The sequence below is a fragment of the Strigops habroptila genome, chromosome 8 (genome assembly GCF_004027225.2).
Source record: "Strigops habroptila isolate Jane chromosome 8, bStrHab1.2.pri, whole genome shotgun sequence".
Taxonomy (NCBI): Eukaryota; Metazoa; Chordata; class Aves; order Psittaciformes; family Psittacidae; genus Strigops; species Strigops habroptila.
In genome coordinates this window covers 30895176-30914222 of record NC_044284.2, presented here as the reverse complement: position 1 = coordinate 30914222, position 19047 = coordinate 30895176, and the positions used below count along the sequence as shown (strand labels likewise).

General features: G+C 38.6%; 1 protein-coding gene across 1 annotated transcript in view; it reads left to right on the top strand.

Moving 5' to 3' along the window:
* The window catches only part of SPATA16 (spermatogenesis associated 16), a 97964-nt gene that overhangs the window by 15516 nt on the left and 63401 nt on the right, over positions 1-19047 (top strand). The window contains 3 exon segments of the mRNA XM_030496217.1: positions 2306-2365; positions 2368-2946; positions 17121-17266. Coding sequence (XP_030352077.1) covers positions 2306-2365; positions 2368-2946; positions 17121-17266 — 785 coding nt within the window.

Here is a 19047-nt window from a genome sequence, read left to right as displayed (position 1 = left end):
ACCATCCCTGGAGACATTTCAAGGCCAGGCTGGATGTGGTTCTGGGTAATCTGATCTAGTTGAAGATGTCCCTGCTCATTGCAGGGAGGTTGGACTAGATGACCTTTGAAGGCTCCTTCCAACCCAAACTATTCCATGATTCTATGATTCCATGATTCTAATCCTGCTTGAGGGCTCCTTGGTACTATATGGCTGCTTAGAGGAAAATTTCTGTAAACTTGTAGGTGATGTAGATCCTTAAATCTCATTTTCTAGAGTTCTATAGGGCCTTCACTGAACAGGCCACCCAAAAGGCTGTGAAAGTCCTGTGTTCTCCCTCCAGAACATGGTATAGCCATACATTGCAGGGCCACATGGAGGTCCATCACAGGTCCCATATGTGTCAGCTATGTTGGCATGACATAGCACTAAGATCATCAGGGTCATCCCCTCAGCTGATGCTGCGGCTGGCTGGAGTATCATCTGCTCTGCTGCACAGTGAAGATAAATCATAATTTCCTAAATTACCTAGTGCTGAAGCCAGCACTGTAAAACACAGCTTCCAATCTTTAGGCTATGCTATCGTTTGTTTTAAAAGGGATTGAACGTCTTACAAACAGGTAAAATTGCTGCCAGATGCAAGTACATTAGCCTTTTCCAGCTGCTTTACTGCTGCCATTCAAAATAGTCTGCTATAAATATGATTCCTTTGAGCTCTATTCTGACAAGTGCAGAGCACTATCTGGGCGAAGGGCCGGTGGTTTTCCATCCCCACTGAACTCAGTAGGAGTTGTGATTGCTCAGCACATTGCTGAAAAGGTCTGCTGAAATTACCTTAAATGACACAATTATCCCCTCACCTCTTGCTCCTTCTCTTGCAGTCGTGGAAGGAGGAATAAGTTTCTCCACAGGCAGTTCTGCTGCAGTAAAGTTTTCAGCCTGGAGATGGTGAACAAATGTCAGAATCAACAAGTTCCCTGCTTCTGGGCTGGTGACAGTCCTGCCTGCAATCTGGCTTAGCCAGGGAAGAGGTGCGAAACATGGCAAAGATTTGAAACCCTATTTACACTAACATTCAGTATCAGCTTCTCATATGGCCTAAAATGGCTTCACCTCTTCCCTTTACCACTTCCTATAAATTTCTGCTCATTGCCTAACTCCCACTGCCCTAAACAACAGAGGTTCACTGTATCACAGCAGTCAGGACACATTCTAGGAGCTTTTACCCATGCAGTAGCGCATAGTGTAGGGCCCTCACTAAAAGTCTACAAGTTGCCTATTGTTTTAAATCTGTTTCTGGCTGAACAGAAATGGATTTATTATGTATCTTTGCTTTGTACAATCTGTACCTGTAGCTAAGTACATTAAACTGGTGCTAAACGTATGGAGGTCTGTTGAACAATAACACAATGTTAAAGACTGAGTGCTTGTGCTTAACAAACCATTCTGAAAGACGATCATCATTAAAGCTATTTACAATTATACTTGTCATAATTGATGGAAAAACTGGAGAAGACAATTTCCTGTGCCTTCCACCTTTTCACTCTGAAGTCAGCAGAGGCAGATGAAAATCAACATTTCTTTTGAATATGACCACAGTTATGAGTTTACAATGCAGGTTAAGTCATCTTCCCTATTGTATAGGAACTGGTGTTGAAAAAAGGCTTGTGAACTTGATTCTGCACCTTGTTTTACAAGTTTGAATCCACTACTGGCTCCCTAAACTGAGAATTAGGGTGTTAACTCTTAGGGGAGGGATGCTTCTTACCAGCAACACTCCAGTGTCCCTTGTAGACAGTTCAATAAGAAACAGCTTTGAAACCCAAATCCAGATCTGAATTTGGCTCAAAATATACAGCTGGGACCCCACATGGAGCTCATGCCCCTCTGGAATATATTCACTCTGCCTTATTTTTCAATATCGCTGACCCCAGCGACTGTGCTTACCAGTTCTCAAAAATCAGAACACAGTGATTTTTTTGTACCATGTAACAACATACAATGCAAGTCAATCAGCCACAAGGTTTTCGTTTGAGTTGGTTTTTTTTTTTTTGCTTAAAAGCCAGAATTTCCCTTCTTGTTGCAGATATAAAACTGGTACACTGATGTTATTTTGCATATACAAACATCCGTTATCAAGAGTTTAAGGGGCTTAAACTTTTACACGGGAAAGAGAAAGCAATTACAGCACGTCTAATATTCTACGTACTACCTATTGAAGAGTTTCCTCTCATAATAGTGCCCGCGGTAGTGGAGAAGGTATTAGCATGCTTTTTTTGGCTTTGGAACTTTTGAGTATTATTAACTTTTCTACATTTTCTCCTAGGACTCTTTCTTTGCTCAAGTTATGGCATCAGAAAGCAACATTGACTTCCAAAAAAATATTTTGTAAGCATGAATGGCAAGGATGAAACCTCTCAGCAAATGCATAGTACTAAGCAGTTAAATGTAGCAGCAAACAAATTGAATGATATTCCAGCAGCACTGCAAGAGGTCAAAAAACACCTTGGAGGTAGAGGAGAAGAAAATATAATGGAGAGAATAAAAATGGCAGAGAAAAAGAAAAAAAACCAGAACAATGATGTAGACAGAGCAAGCCATAAATGGAAATTAGAAAATAATGAAAAACTAGCTGTGCAACCAGAAGAAACAACATTAGAGACTGGCAATCCGTTAATGTTGACAGCTCTGTCTCATATTCCTCTGAAAAGCCTAAGTGACATAGAAACGAAGTTGGTCTACATTGATGAGGATGACATTTTCCTTGAGTTTGATGACCCTATGGTGCCTACCAGCACACAATCAGGGTTCCATGATTCTGAACAAGCACATGCTCTGAAAGCACCTGACAGCAGCGCTTTGCCCCACATCAACGAACAGCTTCAGATGACCCTCCAGGAAGCCAGCACTTACTACAGACAGAAGAACTATGCAGCAGCAGTGGAGCAGTTATCAACAGCAATGGAGGTATGGTGTTAAAGAAGTATGATCACCATAGCAAAGTAAATGAAAGGCTGTCATTGTACTAACTGGGTGTAATAATATCAAAGCAAACAAGGAGCACAAACCTGGGATGGATGCAGTTTAATAAAACCCCAAGATGTAATTTCCCATGAAATCTGAAAATTAAAAGCTAAAAATAAATCATAGAAGGAGGGTGGCACTGGACTGAATCAAAAAAATCTCAGCTGATCTTGTATTTTTCTTTAAGTCTTCAACAGTATTTATGTATGAAGGAAGTTTAAGTCTCATAGAGTGGGGGGGGTCAGAAGGGGAATCTCTTTTTAATCCTGGCTCTATCAGGGACAAATAACACCTCAATAATTAGGGAAGTCCCCACTCTATCCCAGCTGTCTATGCACTACTGGTTTAAGTGTTAATCATGCATTCTGATAGCCTTTTTTCTCTAAAGCCAGAAGATGGCCACTGGATCTGTGTGGAAATCCTTTTCTTTCTGCATGAGAAAGGACAGGGCCAGTAGTGAGCAACCTCCTCTGGACACAAACAGCTTTCTCTTCAGCAGCTATGAGTCCAAAAGCTGAGGTTTTTGTGAAAAGGAAGTCTTCTTGCCTCCCTGAGATACTAAAAAAATTATATGACCTTGGCTATGATCTTTGAAACTAATCTGTGATTTTCATGACTTTCTGTCTTTAAGTGCTCAAACTTGATCTGTCTGAAACACATCTGTTCTTCAATAAGCAGTTATTTTTACATTTTCAAAACCTGAGCCCTTTCCAGTTTCAGGCTGAGCCCCCAAAAGGAGGTATCAAAAGGCCTTTGACGTATTTAAAATCTTAGCCAGCCTTGAGTTTTATCAGTATAATAGGAAAGGAAAAGAATAGAAGAGGGAGCTCCTAACACTCTGGCAAGGTTGAAATTAATTTCATGGGGGGAGGGAAGAGAAAGGAAGTGTAGGAAAACCTAGCAGGTGGGTCACAGTTATATCCACCAGCCTCCTGTTTCCTGGAAGCCAAAGCTAGAAGCATTTACAGTAAAACTGATTGTTCAAAGTTCTATCATTATACCCAGATTTCTCTAGTGCTGCTAATCTCAGTTAATTATATTGGAAATCCCTTGTATTATGACCATGTAATTCATGATGTGCCAGTAGAAGTCATGGTTCATAATAATCACATAATGGGCAAGGACTTAGACGTAATCAGATTTTAGTTACCCTGTCGTGTTTCTATAATGCTGCTGTAAAACCGACATAATCACGAAAAAGCACCAGTTATTCAAACATTTTTTATCAGATTGATGTACAGTATCTTTCTCTCTCTTTTTTAAACAATGTAAGATAACAAAAATTGGATTACAGTTGCTGGGAACAGACTATGATAAACTGTTTGCTTGTGTGCAGAATGAAATTTAATAATGGCTTCAGCATCTCAATTTTTAGTAATGTTAAACCTGTTCAATAGTAACACTCTGCAGCCAAAGGCTGCTTTCAAAGAGGTAGGATTACAGCATTTTGAAAACCATATCTCCAAGAGCATAGCTGTCCTATAAACCTTGAAAGATATCCTATATCCTCACAATTAACCCAGATGCTAACATTTACTGTGCAGATGAGGGCTTGACTTTTTCCACGATACATGATGCAAAAAGCCAGTCTTAGTAGCTGTAAGGATTTTAAAGGCCAGTGTCTGCTTCTCAAAATAAAGAGAGACACTTTCTACTTTACAGGAATATGGTTGGTGATTAGAATAGAGGACTTGCAAGCTAGACTCTCTGGACTCTAATGTTTTATCTCCACTCTGACCCCAATCACTTCAGCTGTACACTTGACATCCTGAGAAAGAGTCCAACTACACTTGTGTCAGCACTGTACTGCCAAACTTAATTCAAAACCATTTATGAAACATTAGTTTGCAGTTGAAAAACAAATATGCTATTCCTACTTTTTTTTTCTACAACACCAAAGGCATTTTATTTTAAAACAATAAATATTATAGAAGTGAGTGAGTAGAATTAGAACTGCCAGCCTTTTTAGGATTCCCCTTCCCCCCCATTCAGAAATGAGCTGTGGTGGTGACAAAAGTACTTGTCAATTGACAGGAAAGGAGTACCTGCTGCCTCCTAAGAGGAAAAGGAAAAGCTAGCTAATAGACATCCTGGTTAAAGATTAAGTAGAGGTTAAGGAATTCCTGCCTGGGGTTGTGGACAGAGTGGTTGGGAAATCACAGAATTGTAGGGCTGGAGTTTCTCAGCAGCCTCTTAATCTGGCTCTTCCCAGAAGTAAAAACCAGAATATCCCTGAAAGACACTTCTGTGTCTTTCACAAAAGTGTCTTACACAGACAGACTTCTCGTCTATATAAGCAAGCTGATAGGAAGTTTTCCCATGTCTTCCATGCTGCAAAACAACTCATAATGGTTTTTGTATCCTTATTTGACATGAAGAGCAATTAACCAACCTATTCTCTTTGCACTTGCAACCTCTTGCCATATCTCTTTTTCAGTCTTCCCTAAATTAAATAAATTTAATCCCCTTAATATTTCCTCCCAGGTCATGCATTCTGAACTTCAATATCTTTTTTATTGCAACGTCTCCAATTTGCCTACTTATTTGGATTTCTCTGCACAAATTGGAGATGGTGCAGAGAAACCCAGCAAACTTATGCTGCTGAGATTGGAACTGTGGTGGATTTCCCATTGCTTTTTGAAGAAATAAACAAAAATTCCTCTGCATTTCACATGGGTGAAGAGACGTGTGATATGTAATAAGCTCAAAGTTATGCTTTATGTTTACAAAAATTTACAGATTTTTTCAGATTTAAGGAAAGTAAGGCTTTAGCCTGACATTGCAACATTTTGAGTAAGAGATCTTGATACAGAAAAGCATGTGCATAGCATTAAATTTGAATATCATTAAAGCTAGTGCTACCTTACATACTGCAGACATACATTTGGCTTTTCTTTAAGCCAAAATTTCTTCTCTAGATCCATCTATTTATGTTGCATTATCACTCTTTATATCATGTCATTTTTCAGATATGCAAATAACAGGCAGTTCTGAAAGTCTAGCACTGAAATTATTGGATTTAAAATTATTAATCAGAAAGGAAAATTAAAATGCATGTTCGATTTAGAGACTTTTATATGTTAGACAGCATGCTGCTGATTACCACAGACATCAGGAAGGCAGTGTTATCAGGAGAACTGGTGGCTTCTCACTATTTCTGCACTATTTAGCTACCATTAAATTAATCAGGAGAGACTTAGCATTAGTCGGCTGCATTATAGTTGGCCTGGGAGAGGAAAAAATAATGCTCCCTTGGAGAACTCTCACCATTAGAGCATAAGAATTAAGTACTTTATGTTGCTACTGAGGAAAATAGCTGCAGAAATTGGGGCAATAGTCTTTGCTCTTCTACTTCCTAGCTCAATAATACAGTATATTATATATACTACATTGAGAAACACTAAATTTCCCTAGATTTTCGGCATCCATCTGTTGGAACATAGGGAAATAGGACTTGAACATCTGGACTGGGATATGGAGGGTATGAGAAATCACTCTTTCGTTTAAACCCTCGGTGGAAACCATATACATGTATCTACAAAATCTCTAGCCAATTATTAACAGCTTAGCTACAAAATAACATTAAACCTTTATGAGGATTGAAAGATCTTGTCTCAAACTAATCTCCTAATATCAGAGAGCGTAAAAGACTGCAAAAACATCCGCCTGTTTAAAACCTGCACAAATTTAAATTTCAGACCCTATTGTTCTGAAAATAATCCTCCCCTGTGATTAAAAAATAAATGAGAAGAGTTCATGACTGCTGTGCACAAGAAGAAGTCCACAGTATCCTGGCACACAGCTTTTGGTGTAGAATATCTGAGACATGAAATGAATCCCATGTGTGAGGTGAAGGCTTCAGTGTGTGATTGATTTACAGCACTGCTGTTGTGGTGCCTTCCATAACCTGGAATACCTTCATCTTCCACAGATGGCTATTAAGGGCACCATTCCTATGGCAGGGAGATAAATATTAGTACCATTTTTTTTGTGCACCTTGAGTTTCTAGATTAACCTTTCCTGTGCAACAATATCTTCCATGCAACAATATCTGCAAAAAGCTAATATTTTGAAACTGGCTGTGGCACTCCTTCCTTGTGGACATAATTACCTACCAATAGAGAGTTAGGCAGCATGGTTCAACCAAGCCTTCCATCAGTTTCATCACACAAGAAGCAAAAAATTAGCATTTTCTATATAAATACCTGTGTGAAAAGAGGTACATCTTAAGCAGTGTATCCACTGGCAAAGTACATGAGAAAAGCACAGATGGCTTTCTTTGGGTCATTGCTGCAAGGGCATTCCTGGGAGCACTGTAGGATTAAGGTCTTTCTTTGGATGTGCTCCCTGTTGTGACCACTGGATCAGTGCTAGCTGCTGCAGAAAGACTAGGGCACAGCCACATTTCTGCCCACCCTTCCTCCTCCAACATTGTCTCTTTTTGCAGATGGGTCTTGAGGTCCAAGAATCCATCAATGTATAACAATGTGTGATGCCTTGCTTCATGGAACATAGAATTCCTGGTCATCTGGAATGAACAGGGCATATAATGGGACTTAATAGAGTTTTCCTAGAGTATCCCCTCTCAACAAGAGCTGTGCAAGGACTAGACACAATTTAACACAATGGAAGTCCTCAAGGGAAAGCCTCATGTGAAAGGCTAAATATTTATTTTAGCACCAACTTTCTGGAACTAAAAATCAGACTCAAATTATCTACCCTTGCCATCAGCATAGATCCTCTAGAAACTTCTTGGGAGTACACTAGGTCTTGGACAGAGAACATCAAAGATGACAGTCACTAATTCCCCAAAGCCTGGATGCAAGATACTGACTTTACTCTCTAGAAATATTCTTTTAACATATAATAACAAAGTAGTTTCCTAAATACGCCTTTAACTTTCTTAAGAAAAAAGAAAAAGAAAGAAATTGGCAGGTTTTCTCTCCCTATAGTCCCATCACTATATTTTTAGGCTGCAAAACCAAGAAATTGACTTTCCCCCCTCCGCTCCCACTACTGATTGTCTTTTATGGCTGCAGAAGATTTTAGACCAGGAATGTGAAGCTTACGGATGGCTCAAATCTGGCTTGTGGAATAGAGTAGGAATCTGTTATAATGATCCATTTGGACATGCTCCCCTATTTTGGTCACTGAATTTGAATCTATTTATCTTCTAGACATTTCCAGCATGACCATCACCATGAAATAAAGCTGAGGAACTGCACAGCTATTTCTCTATAAGGATTCTTGCCCCTGGTCTTCTTGCCTCAACGGTTGTTACATGCTGGCTTATAAAGTACTTTTTTCCTCAAAGAATACTATATGTTGACCATAAAACAATACATTTCCTTACTCATACGCATGTACAAGAGCAAAATTCCTATTCCAGAAAGGACAGGGTATATTTTCTGATCATTTTGGTGCCAAAGCAGATCAGTCAATTTCTAATTAACTCTAATTAGCTTCCTCACATGCTATTAAATTATTTACCTGGAGGTGACAGGCACCCAAAAGCACTAAATATTTTCTCCATACATTGTAAATGTTAAGCAGTATATTTGATTAAAAATAATCATCCACCCCTTGTCACTTACAATCAAAAGCCTCATTGTAAAATATGGTCTGCATGTGTTTAGGTCAGTCACTGAGAAATGGAGACAAGGTCCACATAGTAGACTCCTCAGCAGGTAACACCGGAAAGAAAAGAGAAAGGAGGAAAAAAAAAAAAAACCCAAAGAAAAAACCACACACAAAAATAAAAATAAAAAAGACTTGGGACAGCACTGAGAGAGGCACTAGCCCATCCTGAAAGACACAGGCTCAGATTTCTGCTGACAATGAACATCATGGCTCAGGGCATGTCACTGCCAGCTGGATCCACAAGGGGCTTCTCTGAAAGCTGGGCAGCTAAAATTCTTTAGATGCCTAAACCCTACAGCTCCCCCCATGTATTGCAGGCATTGTGGTACCCAATGACAAAGGTGCGATGCTACCTCACCTCTCTCTATGTGCCTTAAAGCCTGCCTCAAAGTGGAGTTTCTTTTATGCTCAAGGGCCCTAAGAAATTGGAAACATTTATCCTCCCAGCAGCTGCCTGCTCCTGGAAGGAAGTGCAGGAACAGAGAAGGAAGAGAAATCCGTGTTTGATTTGTGGCTCTAGGTGCTCCCTGGCTAGAGCCAACACAGCACAAGAATGCAATGGGCAATTGGCTTAATTTATAGTAAGAAAATTAGGCAAGTTAGTAGAAGGTTCAATCACCAAAAGCAGCTAATTCAGGAAAGCAGCAGTCATAGAAGGTGTGCTGTTAAAGTATTTTCTTGCTCAAATGTCTTTAAATCATACCACCGCATACCTACACAGACCCTGCATAGAAATGCAGGCTGAAGTGGGCACCGAATTGGAAAGTGTTCATGGACTGATTTGAGAGTAACTTTATCCATGAGGACAGTTTAGAGAAAGTGTGTTATTAAAGTACTTTATTTCCATTTAGAGATTCACACAGGCATACACAGACAGTAGGTGGTGACAGCTGCTACCAGAACCATTTGTTATCTTACTCCTGTTCAGCTTTTGACAGTGTAAAATGAATATAAATGCTGAAAAGCTTTAACAGAGGTGAACCAAACAATAAAAAGTAGGGGGGAATGAATTCTGGTTAGGTTACCTTAGGGAAGAGCTTTATTTTTGTTTATTCCTGAGGCATGAATATGTGCTGTGTTTCTAATGCTGACAATACTGTTGAGAGAATTCTTGTTGGATTTTACCAAATCCAGACCATCCTGAGGCAGGAGAGAGGGGAGAGCTGGCCTTGCAGCTAGTTTTAATGACATATCCAGAAATGGCATGAAAATAAGTCTTCAGCATATTATTGCTTTTCCCTAATAATCCTGTCCATCAAAATGGAGTCAACCTTTCACATAGTCTGCCTTAATAAAAGTGCTGGTGAGATAGCTCTGTGTTTGGACTTAGCAGGAGCAAATCTCTTGGCATCGAGGGGATTAAATTAGTTGGCCTGAAATTATATTGCTTTTTCCAAGCAATCACGACAGCTCTCAAAATCTTGCTACAATATAGTCACATCACACCAGCTGACAGTTGCCTTCAAAAAAAACATTCATTTTGGCCAGCTCCTCCTGTGAACACTATCAACAGACTGATGCTCCTGCTGCAAAGTTGAATAAGCATTTTGAACTATAATCCTATCAAGAGGAGGTACCGGTATCAGTTTTGACTTCTGATTGTTTGGTTTTCATAGAATCATAGAATGGTTAGGGTTGGAAAGGGCCTTAAGATCATCTAGTTCCAGCCACCCTTCCATGGGCAGGGACACCTCACACAAGACCATGTCGCTCAAGGCTCTGTCCAACCTGGCCTTGAACACTGCCAGGGATGGAGCATTTACCACTTCTTTGGGCAACCTCTTCCAGTGCCTCACCACCCTAAGAGTAAAGAACTTCTTCCTTATATTTAGCCCGAACTTCCCCTGTTTAAGTTTAAACCCCTTATCCCTCATCCTATCAACAAGAGAAATAGCTCACACGGAGTATTTACTCCATCCCCAGTTTGGTTTGATCTTGGTGGAGGACTGACAAATTTTGTATTTCAAATACAATCTATAAAGGAGATTTCAGTATGCTGGACAAAATATAAAGTTCCTCAGAAACTCTTGTATATTTATTCCACGATATATGTTTCATTATAGCACTTTGGGGTTGTTTTTTTGGAGTGGGTTTGGGGGGTTTTTTTGGTGGTGATGGGTTTTTTTGGTTGGTTGGGATTTTTTTGCTTCTGTGTCTACTTCTTTTACCCTGATAATGGAAACACTCGATAAAATTGGGATTCATAATAAGAGGGACAGATTTATAGTGCAGCACACAGATTAAGCTGAAGCCAAATGGATGATATTTTCCAAAACCTTTGTTCCTGATGTAATACTTCTGAAGCAAATTATTTACAATATGAGAAAGACCCCTAAGTTTGCACTGAGGGGAGGTAAAGCCTTTAATCTGAAGTTGGGCCAATAAACAGGAATGACTTAGGCTTAGGAGTTATGCAGGGAACATCGTTAGCTTCTGTGGGAGGGAAAGATTCACGTCAAGATTATTTTTATAAAGCAACATTCACCTAGAAATGTGCACAAACTAAAATGTTATATCCTCCAAATTTGGTGGGCACTCAAAAAAAAAAAAATCTCATTTTTGCGGAAAGTTATTATTTCCAAAAAGTGCCAAACCAGTGATAGATGTGCAAAACATGTCAGCCTTTGGAGAACATAAAATTTAAGTTTGAATTTCTCTAACATTCTGCCCCACTTGGTAAACAAATCCCTTCCACGCACCTCTGTTTCCTGCAAAAAGGCTGGTTGTAGTCAAAGAAGGAATTTAAGCATAGGCATAAACAGAATTTAAGATAAACCCAATGAAAATCTTGGAAGAGCAGGCTCAATTCCACCCCACCAGATGCCACAGTGAGGGCAAGCAGCCTGGTAAGTTCATCTGGTAATGACGAACTCACCAGATCCATACTTTTCTGGTAAACTGGTTTTCTCAATAGAAATAGGGAACATTACTCTGAACATAGGACAACTGAGGTATGCTTGGCTTTCAGCCAGTATTGTGTAACTAATAATATGCCCAAGATAGCAAATATGTCCTGCACACACATTATTACAGCATCCAGTGCTAGCTCTATACAGAGTAGCTAATATGCCAAACATGCCATACGTACATATTATTTGAATTACCATTGCAGAGCATATTGTAGGAAGCCTAGTGAATTTAATTCCTCTCACCTGACATCTGCATTCATATTTAGTAGTGAATTATATATTTTCAGTATGTTTTCTTGCAAGTTATTTACACAAATCTCATTAACAATAAGGATGGGGGTTTATATACAATTCCTGCTCTGCTGACTGAAATTGCATACCAAGATGTCAGTATGACTTTGAATAGAAGCTGGAAAGTTATGCTGCATGAAATCATGTCATTGAGAGAAAAATCCTCTCTTTCTTCCCCATACTGACCTTTTTCCTTTTTTTTTTTTTTTTTTGATTCTCCACCGAGACAAAACTGCCATTAGCAGTTTTTTTGTTATCCTGGTTTCCTGCAGTATTTTTGATAGTGCCTAATAGTTGTAAAGACTGGATTACAGGACAATATACAAAAAGCAGTTTGTTTTCAGCATTGTGTGAGGCTTGCTATCAGATTTTGAAAGTTATTTTCAGAAGTAGCCTTCCTTAGCAGACACTTTCTAGGATGCAGTTAGTGTTCAACTTGCCAGGTGCCTGGTGTGTAATGCAGTGACATTACCAGGCTGAGTACTTGGATGGATCTGAAGTGAAGGCATCTGGTTAGGACTGTTGGCTAGTCAGAAGAAAAGGCACTAAATATTTTTTGCCTTTTCAGATTTGTCTCTGATTAGTCACTCTAAAAAATCACAGCAGGGAAAACCACTGTTATCTTTAGAAGAGAGGCATGATTAAACATTCCTCTGCTAACAAAGGAAAAAAAAAAAAAAGAAAAAAAAAAAGAAAGAAAAAAGGAAAAAATGCAACGCAATCAACTCAGCCAGGCTAGCAGATTATTGCTGTATTCAAACTAACTCAGCCCTTTCGTCTGAGAGAGGAAAGCATGAGTGATCTCATGGAATTTGCCAAAGAATCTTAGTGCCACACTATTTGACCAAATTTACTTGTTTTCCTAAGCTAAATTGGTCTTAAAATATGTATCTATAACTACACACATAGATAGATATCTATTGGGCATCTTTAAAGCAAACTATATTCCTGAATTTAGCATACACCAAACCTATAGTAGTGATCAGCAAACTGTTACCATTGCCAGTTTCTTACAACCGAACCTTTCACCTGGTTTTCAGAGAAAACAGTTCCAAAGTGTCAAGGTACAGATACCAGACCTCTAATCTTATTCTTCCAAATTACACACGTGCTAACCAGAAAGCTACCTTAATCATCAACATTTCCACTGGTCTTTTACCAAAGCCATGGCTGGTCCGGGGGGGATCTTCTCCTCTCTTTCTTATTAGCTAATGCCTGGGAGGTCTTTACTCATAAAATTTCCTTGCTTGCTACTGCCAAAATTAAAGCCTGAATACCACAATAAAATTTATGCTAAGTTCACAGTATCACAGACTCATTCTGTGACCTTTGACAAAGTACTTTATCACAAGCATTTATATGACTGTGGTTTCAGCAATATTTATAGGGTCCTATACACTGCAAGAGAAGCCTCCTTTACCAGTGAAAGTACAACATAGTGTCAGTTCACCCCTAATACAAAAATTGCCCATGTCGCTTTCATTCCATACATTTCATTCTTTGAATGGGATAACTCAGTAGTCTTCTAAAGGATGCGTGTTCACAAAACCTGCTTGATAGGCTTCAGTTGTAACAAAGGCCTCTATGAAAATATAAATATCCTTTGGCAGGATTTTTAAAATTAAATGTTATTTCTGGAAAAACACTCATATCTACTGGCAGGGGCACTCTCAGGTAAACAAAGTCTGAAAGTAAAAAATACTTTTTGATTTGCTAGCTATGGTAAAGGACATAAACTGGCACATTACAAGTTTTTAACCCCAGATTGACTGTAAAGCTTCAAATGTTTAAATTTTTTGCTTCAATTTTAAAGACTCTATAACCTTTAAGATACTGGTTAGATTTCTGCAGACCGAAAGCTCACTAAAGTCTTAGGCAAGATGTACCCCCAAATTTCCCAGTTTGGAATTAAAATACAACTCTAATATAGCTCTGGGGAAAAAAATAAAATAAAATAACCAAACACCCTCAACAGTACAAAAAGGAACTGCCTCTCCAAGCCAACATCTATATTTGAATGTCCTTGTGACAAGACCATAAGGTATTCAGAGGAGTGAGAGGGAGCTGCTTTTACTTAAACATTCCAAAAACACCACAGGCCTTTTGATCTTCAAAGTTGGTGTTATTGGACTGCATACTGCAGCAAGATAAATAAAACTCAGTTCTGCTAGGTGAAACATGAAAATTGCAAACAAATCTCCTCCCTGCTCATTATGTATGTGCATGGCACAGCCTTTCTTCTTCCCTTGCTCTCAGTCCAGCTGGGTTTTCCAAAGTTACAACGATCCGCAGCTACAGAGGCTCCTTTGGATCCCAGGGAAATTTTCCTTTTCCTCTTCCCCTTTGAAACTGAGATGTGCGTCTTTCTAAAACTCTTCTTCACATCCCCCCCATGCTGAAAATCTCAGTTCACTATCTCCTTCCTGCCTAACTCCTCCCCTGGGAGCTTCCCCTAATCAGCTTTCTCAAGTGCTTTCTGGCATGTTGTTGCCTCACTCTCCCAGAAATGCTCACTCAGACTTGCTATTCAGTGCCAGACAGGCCAACACAAGGAAGTGGTCCTTGTCCTACTGCATAGCCAAATCATTTTATCAGAAAGGCCAGAAAAACACAGTAAAGGGTGATAAAACACACAGAAAACGTATCTCTTCCATCAGAGCTTGGAAAACAATGTGCTTGTCAGGCAGCACTAAGATCATTCACCCAACTAAAACCTTTTCCAGTGGGATGTCTATTGCTACCAAAACAGTCCCTTACAGCAGTAAGTACATTTAATTATGTAACTTGCCAATACCAGACACTAGGACTATTTTGTATATTCATAACTTTTCCTGCTTAGTACAGAAGGAGCCATTTCTATAAAATTAATTTGAATCTGATTTTTGGTGCATGTTGCTGCTGTTTGTAAACAGCAAAGTGGAAAAGTCTCTCTCAAATGCACTGACCCACTGCAGAAACACTACAAAAAAAATCAGGAGAGTTTGGGACATAAAAAGTATATAACTTAGATACAGGATGCCCCAAATGCATGCACATCCCTTCAAAATATTACTCTGATTTTGTGAGATTAAAGATTGAGTTATTATTCATTTCTTTTAACTCTTACTCTGAGATGTCTTAGAGAAGACCTGACAGAACCCAATATTCACTGTATTTAAATATATTTTCTGAATCCTTGTCTGTCCAGATATGGTTTACAGAGACTCACGTCTTGGTTTTTGTCAAAGATAACTGAGGGGTTACACAGGTCTAAACATAACTCTTCATATCAGCAGTAAGACTCAAGGAAACACTGAATTGCAGCACTTTATACTGACGGGATTCCTAAACTATATTTTTCTTCTCACAATCATTCAAGAACTTGAAAGTCCAGAGAGTAGCCTGATATCTCTTATTCCCATAAATTTAACAGAGGTCACAGCATGGCCAATTCAGCTGAAAAGTGTTATTACAGAAAAACTTGATGATACTTTTATGTTCACTGATGTGAACATAATTCTCTGTGTCTTTTAGGTACATATAGCATGTCTTATCCATAGAGACACTTCAGTAGATATATATGGTACCACGAGCAAAGTTAAAAGTGATGAATTTGCTGATTTATAACTTCTACTGATAACAAGATGATAGAAAATCTTAAATGTATGGGTGTTATTATATACACTGTGTAACTTCGCTCTGTGGAGAAGGCATGTGAAAGAAAAAAATATTTATCACACCTGAACTAGGGGGATGCTTCCTCAAATGACCTTTGTTGCATGTTAAAAATTGAGCTGATCTCTAACCAGTGCACAAAAATCTTAAAGATAGGGATAGCTTTGTAGATGCTAAGTACGGATGTGGGTCTATAATCCTTCTTGCCTTTAAGGATCACAAGCAGGAAGAAAGATGCATATATAGAAGAGCTTTTTTTCTGGACAGATTTAATCTTCTAAAGGGATCTCAAACTGCTGAGCTGATATTGCACCTCCTAGAGATCAACCACTGGATTTCAACTATGTAGGCACAAGAAACTAATTACTATAACTAAACGCATTAGTGATGGGGAGCTGGCAAAACTGGGTTTAAGCAAGAGTGCCTTGGTTATACCCCATTTAAAGTAGAGGCTACATTCATTCACATCAGGCTGCAGTTGTATATCAGTGCCATAAGAATCTTCAACACTGCTCTCAATGTGATCCAAGATTTTAAGCGCACAGCCTAGATAAGTATTAATTTGTTAATCTTCATTACAGATCTACTTTTAAAGCTGATTCGCACTGAAGTTCACTTAGATTAAATCATTGCACACTACACAATCCTGTTAGGGATGTTTATCCAAGCAAAGAACATTCAATTGCATTTTCATTAGTAGCACTATATGGTTATTCTCCTTAAAGACAAGGCTCTTACATTTCATCTATTTGCTTACAGTTGACTTTTCTTAAGAACTAAAAGTCAATTTTTACTACTCTTGGGCATTACAAAATCAGGTAGATTAATAAAACAAAGATTTGAGGACCAAAGGTGGTCCTGCCCAGTACTGCAGCTCTGCTAGTACTGAGGACTCTAAAACTTTAAGGCGTTGTGGGTTATCTAATTCTAAAGATGCACATTCTTAAATAAATAATTTACTGAGAAAGTCACTGGCTGTGATGAACAGCAGGAGATCTATCTATCAGGAAAAGATATTTTTTTTAAAACAGAAAGTATGATGTTTCTCTCTGTTAAATTCTATATGGATCAAGAAGATAGGAAAGATGGTTGATCTCATCCTTTTTACTTTCTATAGCAGTTTTCTGGAAGGACAAGTCCTCCCATTATATGAGGGACAGAGTTTCTGGTTTCCTTGCCTTGTATCACACTCTGCTTTCCTACCCATGGGACAAAGGCAGCAGAGCCTAAGGCAGAGTTCACCACTGGCTTACTGAAACAAGTAAATAGCTGTCTGAGCCTCCTCCTTCAATCTCCTTCTGAAGACAGCCATGGATTTTGGGACCATGAAGTTGAGCCTCTACTTTTTGAAATGGGGAAAAATACAGTTTCTTTCCTAACAGTGCTTTTTAGTTTTTAGTTTATTTTCTGCTCTCTTGACTATCCCTTCCAGGAATACGACACTGAATTTTATATTATACTCACATGTATTTGTCCTGGGTTTTATAGTGCTAACTTTGGTTAAAGTCAGGGTATATTTTACTTGGAATTCCATCTACTCAATTTATCAGTTATGAAAAGCATTTCTACCTAACAAAAGGCATATTATAACATTAGTAAATGATGTTTTTGTTTCTTGTACAGCTTTTCAGTAAAGGTGCTGCTATAGACAATCCCTTTGAGTCACCTCCAGAAGATCTTTCTAGTATTGCCAGTTTTATTGAGACAAAGCTTGTAATCTGCTACCTAAAACTGAGGAAACCTGGTGAAGCTCTGAATCATTCATACAGGTAAAAATAAATATTGATTAGATATACTGCTAAGACTGAAATAAAAAAATAAACAAAAGACCATGAATTAAACCTGTGCAGGAAGAAACAGTCTAATAATGAGAAAAGAAGAATCAATAAAAGTTACAGATGACACTGATGTTTAGTGTAGACTAATTCAAAATCTGAGATGTTAAGCCACAATAGCCCTGTATACATTTAACTGCTTTGATAATGCATAAGGTAAGGATTTGCATGCAAGTCATATAGTTCAGGGCACCCTTAAGACTGAAGCTAGACAAATATAAACATGCTCAGCCTTATATGACAGTAATGATATTATGAACTCTTGATCTTCTTCAAGCCAGATTAGGCCAGGGATAGCTTCAAATTATTTTCATTACGTAATTCCTCATAGGCTCACCTGTGATCCACAAGACCAGCACCGCCAGCAATGCATAACGAAGCCAGAAACAAAACTTGTACATGGTGGAGATGAAATTCCCATTAGTTTCAGACGAGTTCGGATTTTGCTGGGTTCGTGCTGCCCTTAATTAGCATTCAGGCATAACGATAGTTTCTGTTAAGCATGTGCATATCCTGCCAGCAACACCTCATTACTGAGGCCTCCGTTCATTTTTTTTTTCCTTTGGATGAGATGTATTAAGATGGATACTGCAATTAGTGCAGAGTGAGGATTTTTTCCATACAATCATTCCAAATGAATGTAACTACAAAAGACTCATTACAACAAAAGAGCAGGCACATGCTCATGCCTAATGCACAGAAGACAGTGGTGAAGAATAATGTGTTGGTATAGAAATACAATGCTACCATGGCAGCAGGTTCATTTAGCTACATGCAAAAGTCATGGGAAGTCTGAGAATCCTGACTTAATGACAAGGTCTTCATCTCCCGTTCCCACTCATCCCCACCCTTTTCCCCAGCATTTTTTGTCTGTAAAGCTATGCCTACAGGGAGCTTATACACACTGGGGGGATTCATCCTTCAGACTAGTTCCAAGTACCATTCTGGATTGATAGCCTGAATGCTCAGGAGTGGTTAGAGAACATTAGATGCGCTCCCAGGGCACATATCTAGCAGGGACTCCTTTCAGGTGGAGTATTCTGTTAGATTAGCCTAAGCATAGGAAGCGGAGAAGAGGAAGACTGAGATTCCTGCCCACAGCAGGGGGGTTGGAACTAGATGATCTTAAGGACCTTTCCAACCCTAACTATTCTATGATTCCTGTTACAAAAAAACAAAACCAAACAAAACAAAAAAACAAACCAAAGTCACAGCAACCAAAAAAAAAAAAAACCCACAGAAATCCATAAAATGCACTCATACAAACTAAAAATCAACCACATTTTTTTATGGCTTCTCAAAGACCATGTTAGAAAAGAAAAAAAATATATATGTGTAAGTTTGACTGGACTCCCAACCTTTAGAAAAATCACTCTTTTATTCCAACTGGAATTACCAAGAACACTAAAATAAGGAAGCATTTGGACATTATAAATATAACTGGAACTTCCTTTAAATTATCTTGGTTTCAAATTAGTAAAATGTATTTACCCCAGTGCTACAGAAACTAAAGCCTATTCAGACATGCTTTGGTTTCAATTGTCTATAACAGAAATCCATGACCTACAAAGAAAATACATGTGATCAGATTGAGATCACTAGAAAACTGAAGGAGGGAAAATTCTTCACTTTTTCTTATTTACAATTACAACAATTTGTTCTTCACTCTGTTAACATAGCACAAAGAAAAGTGGCAATCAGTAATGCCCATTTTC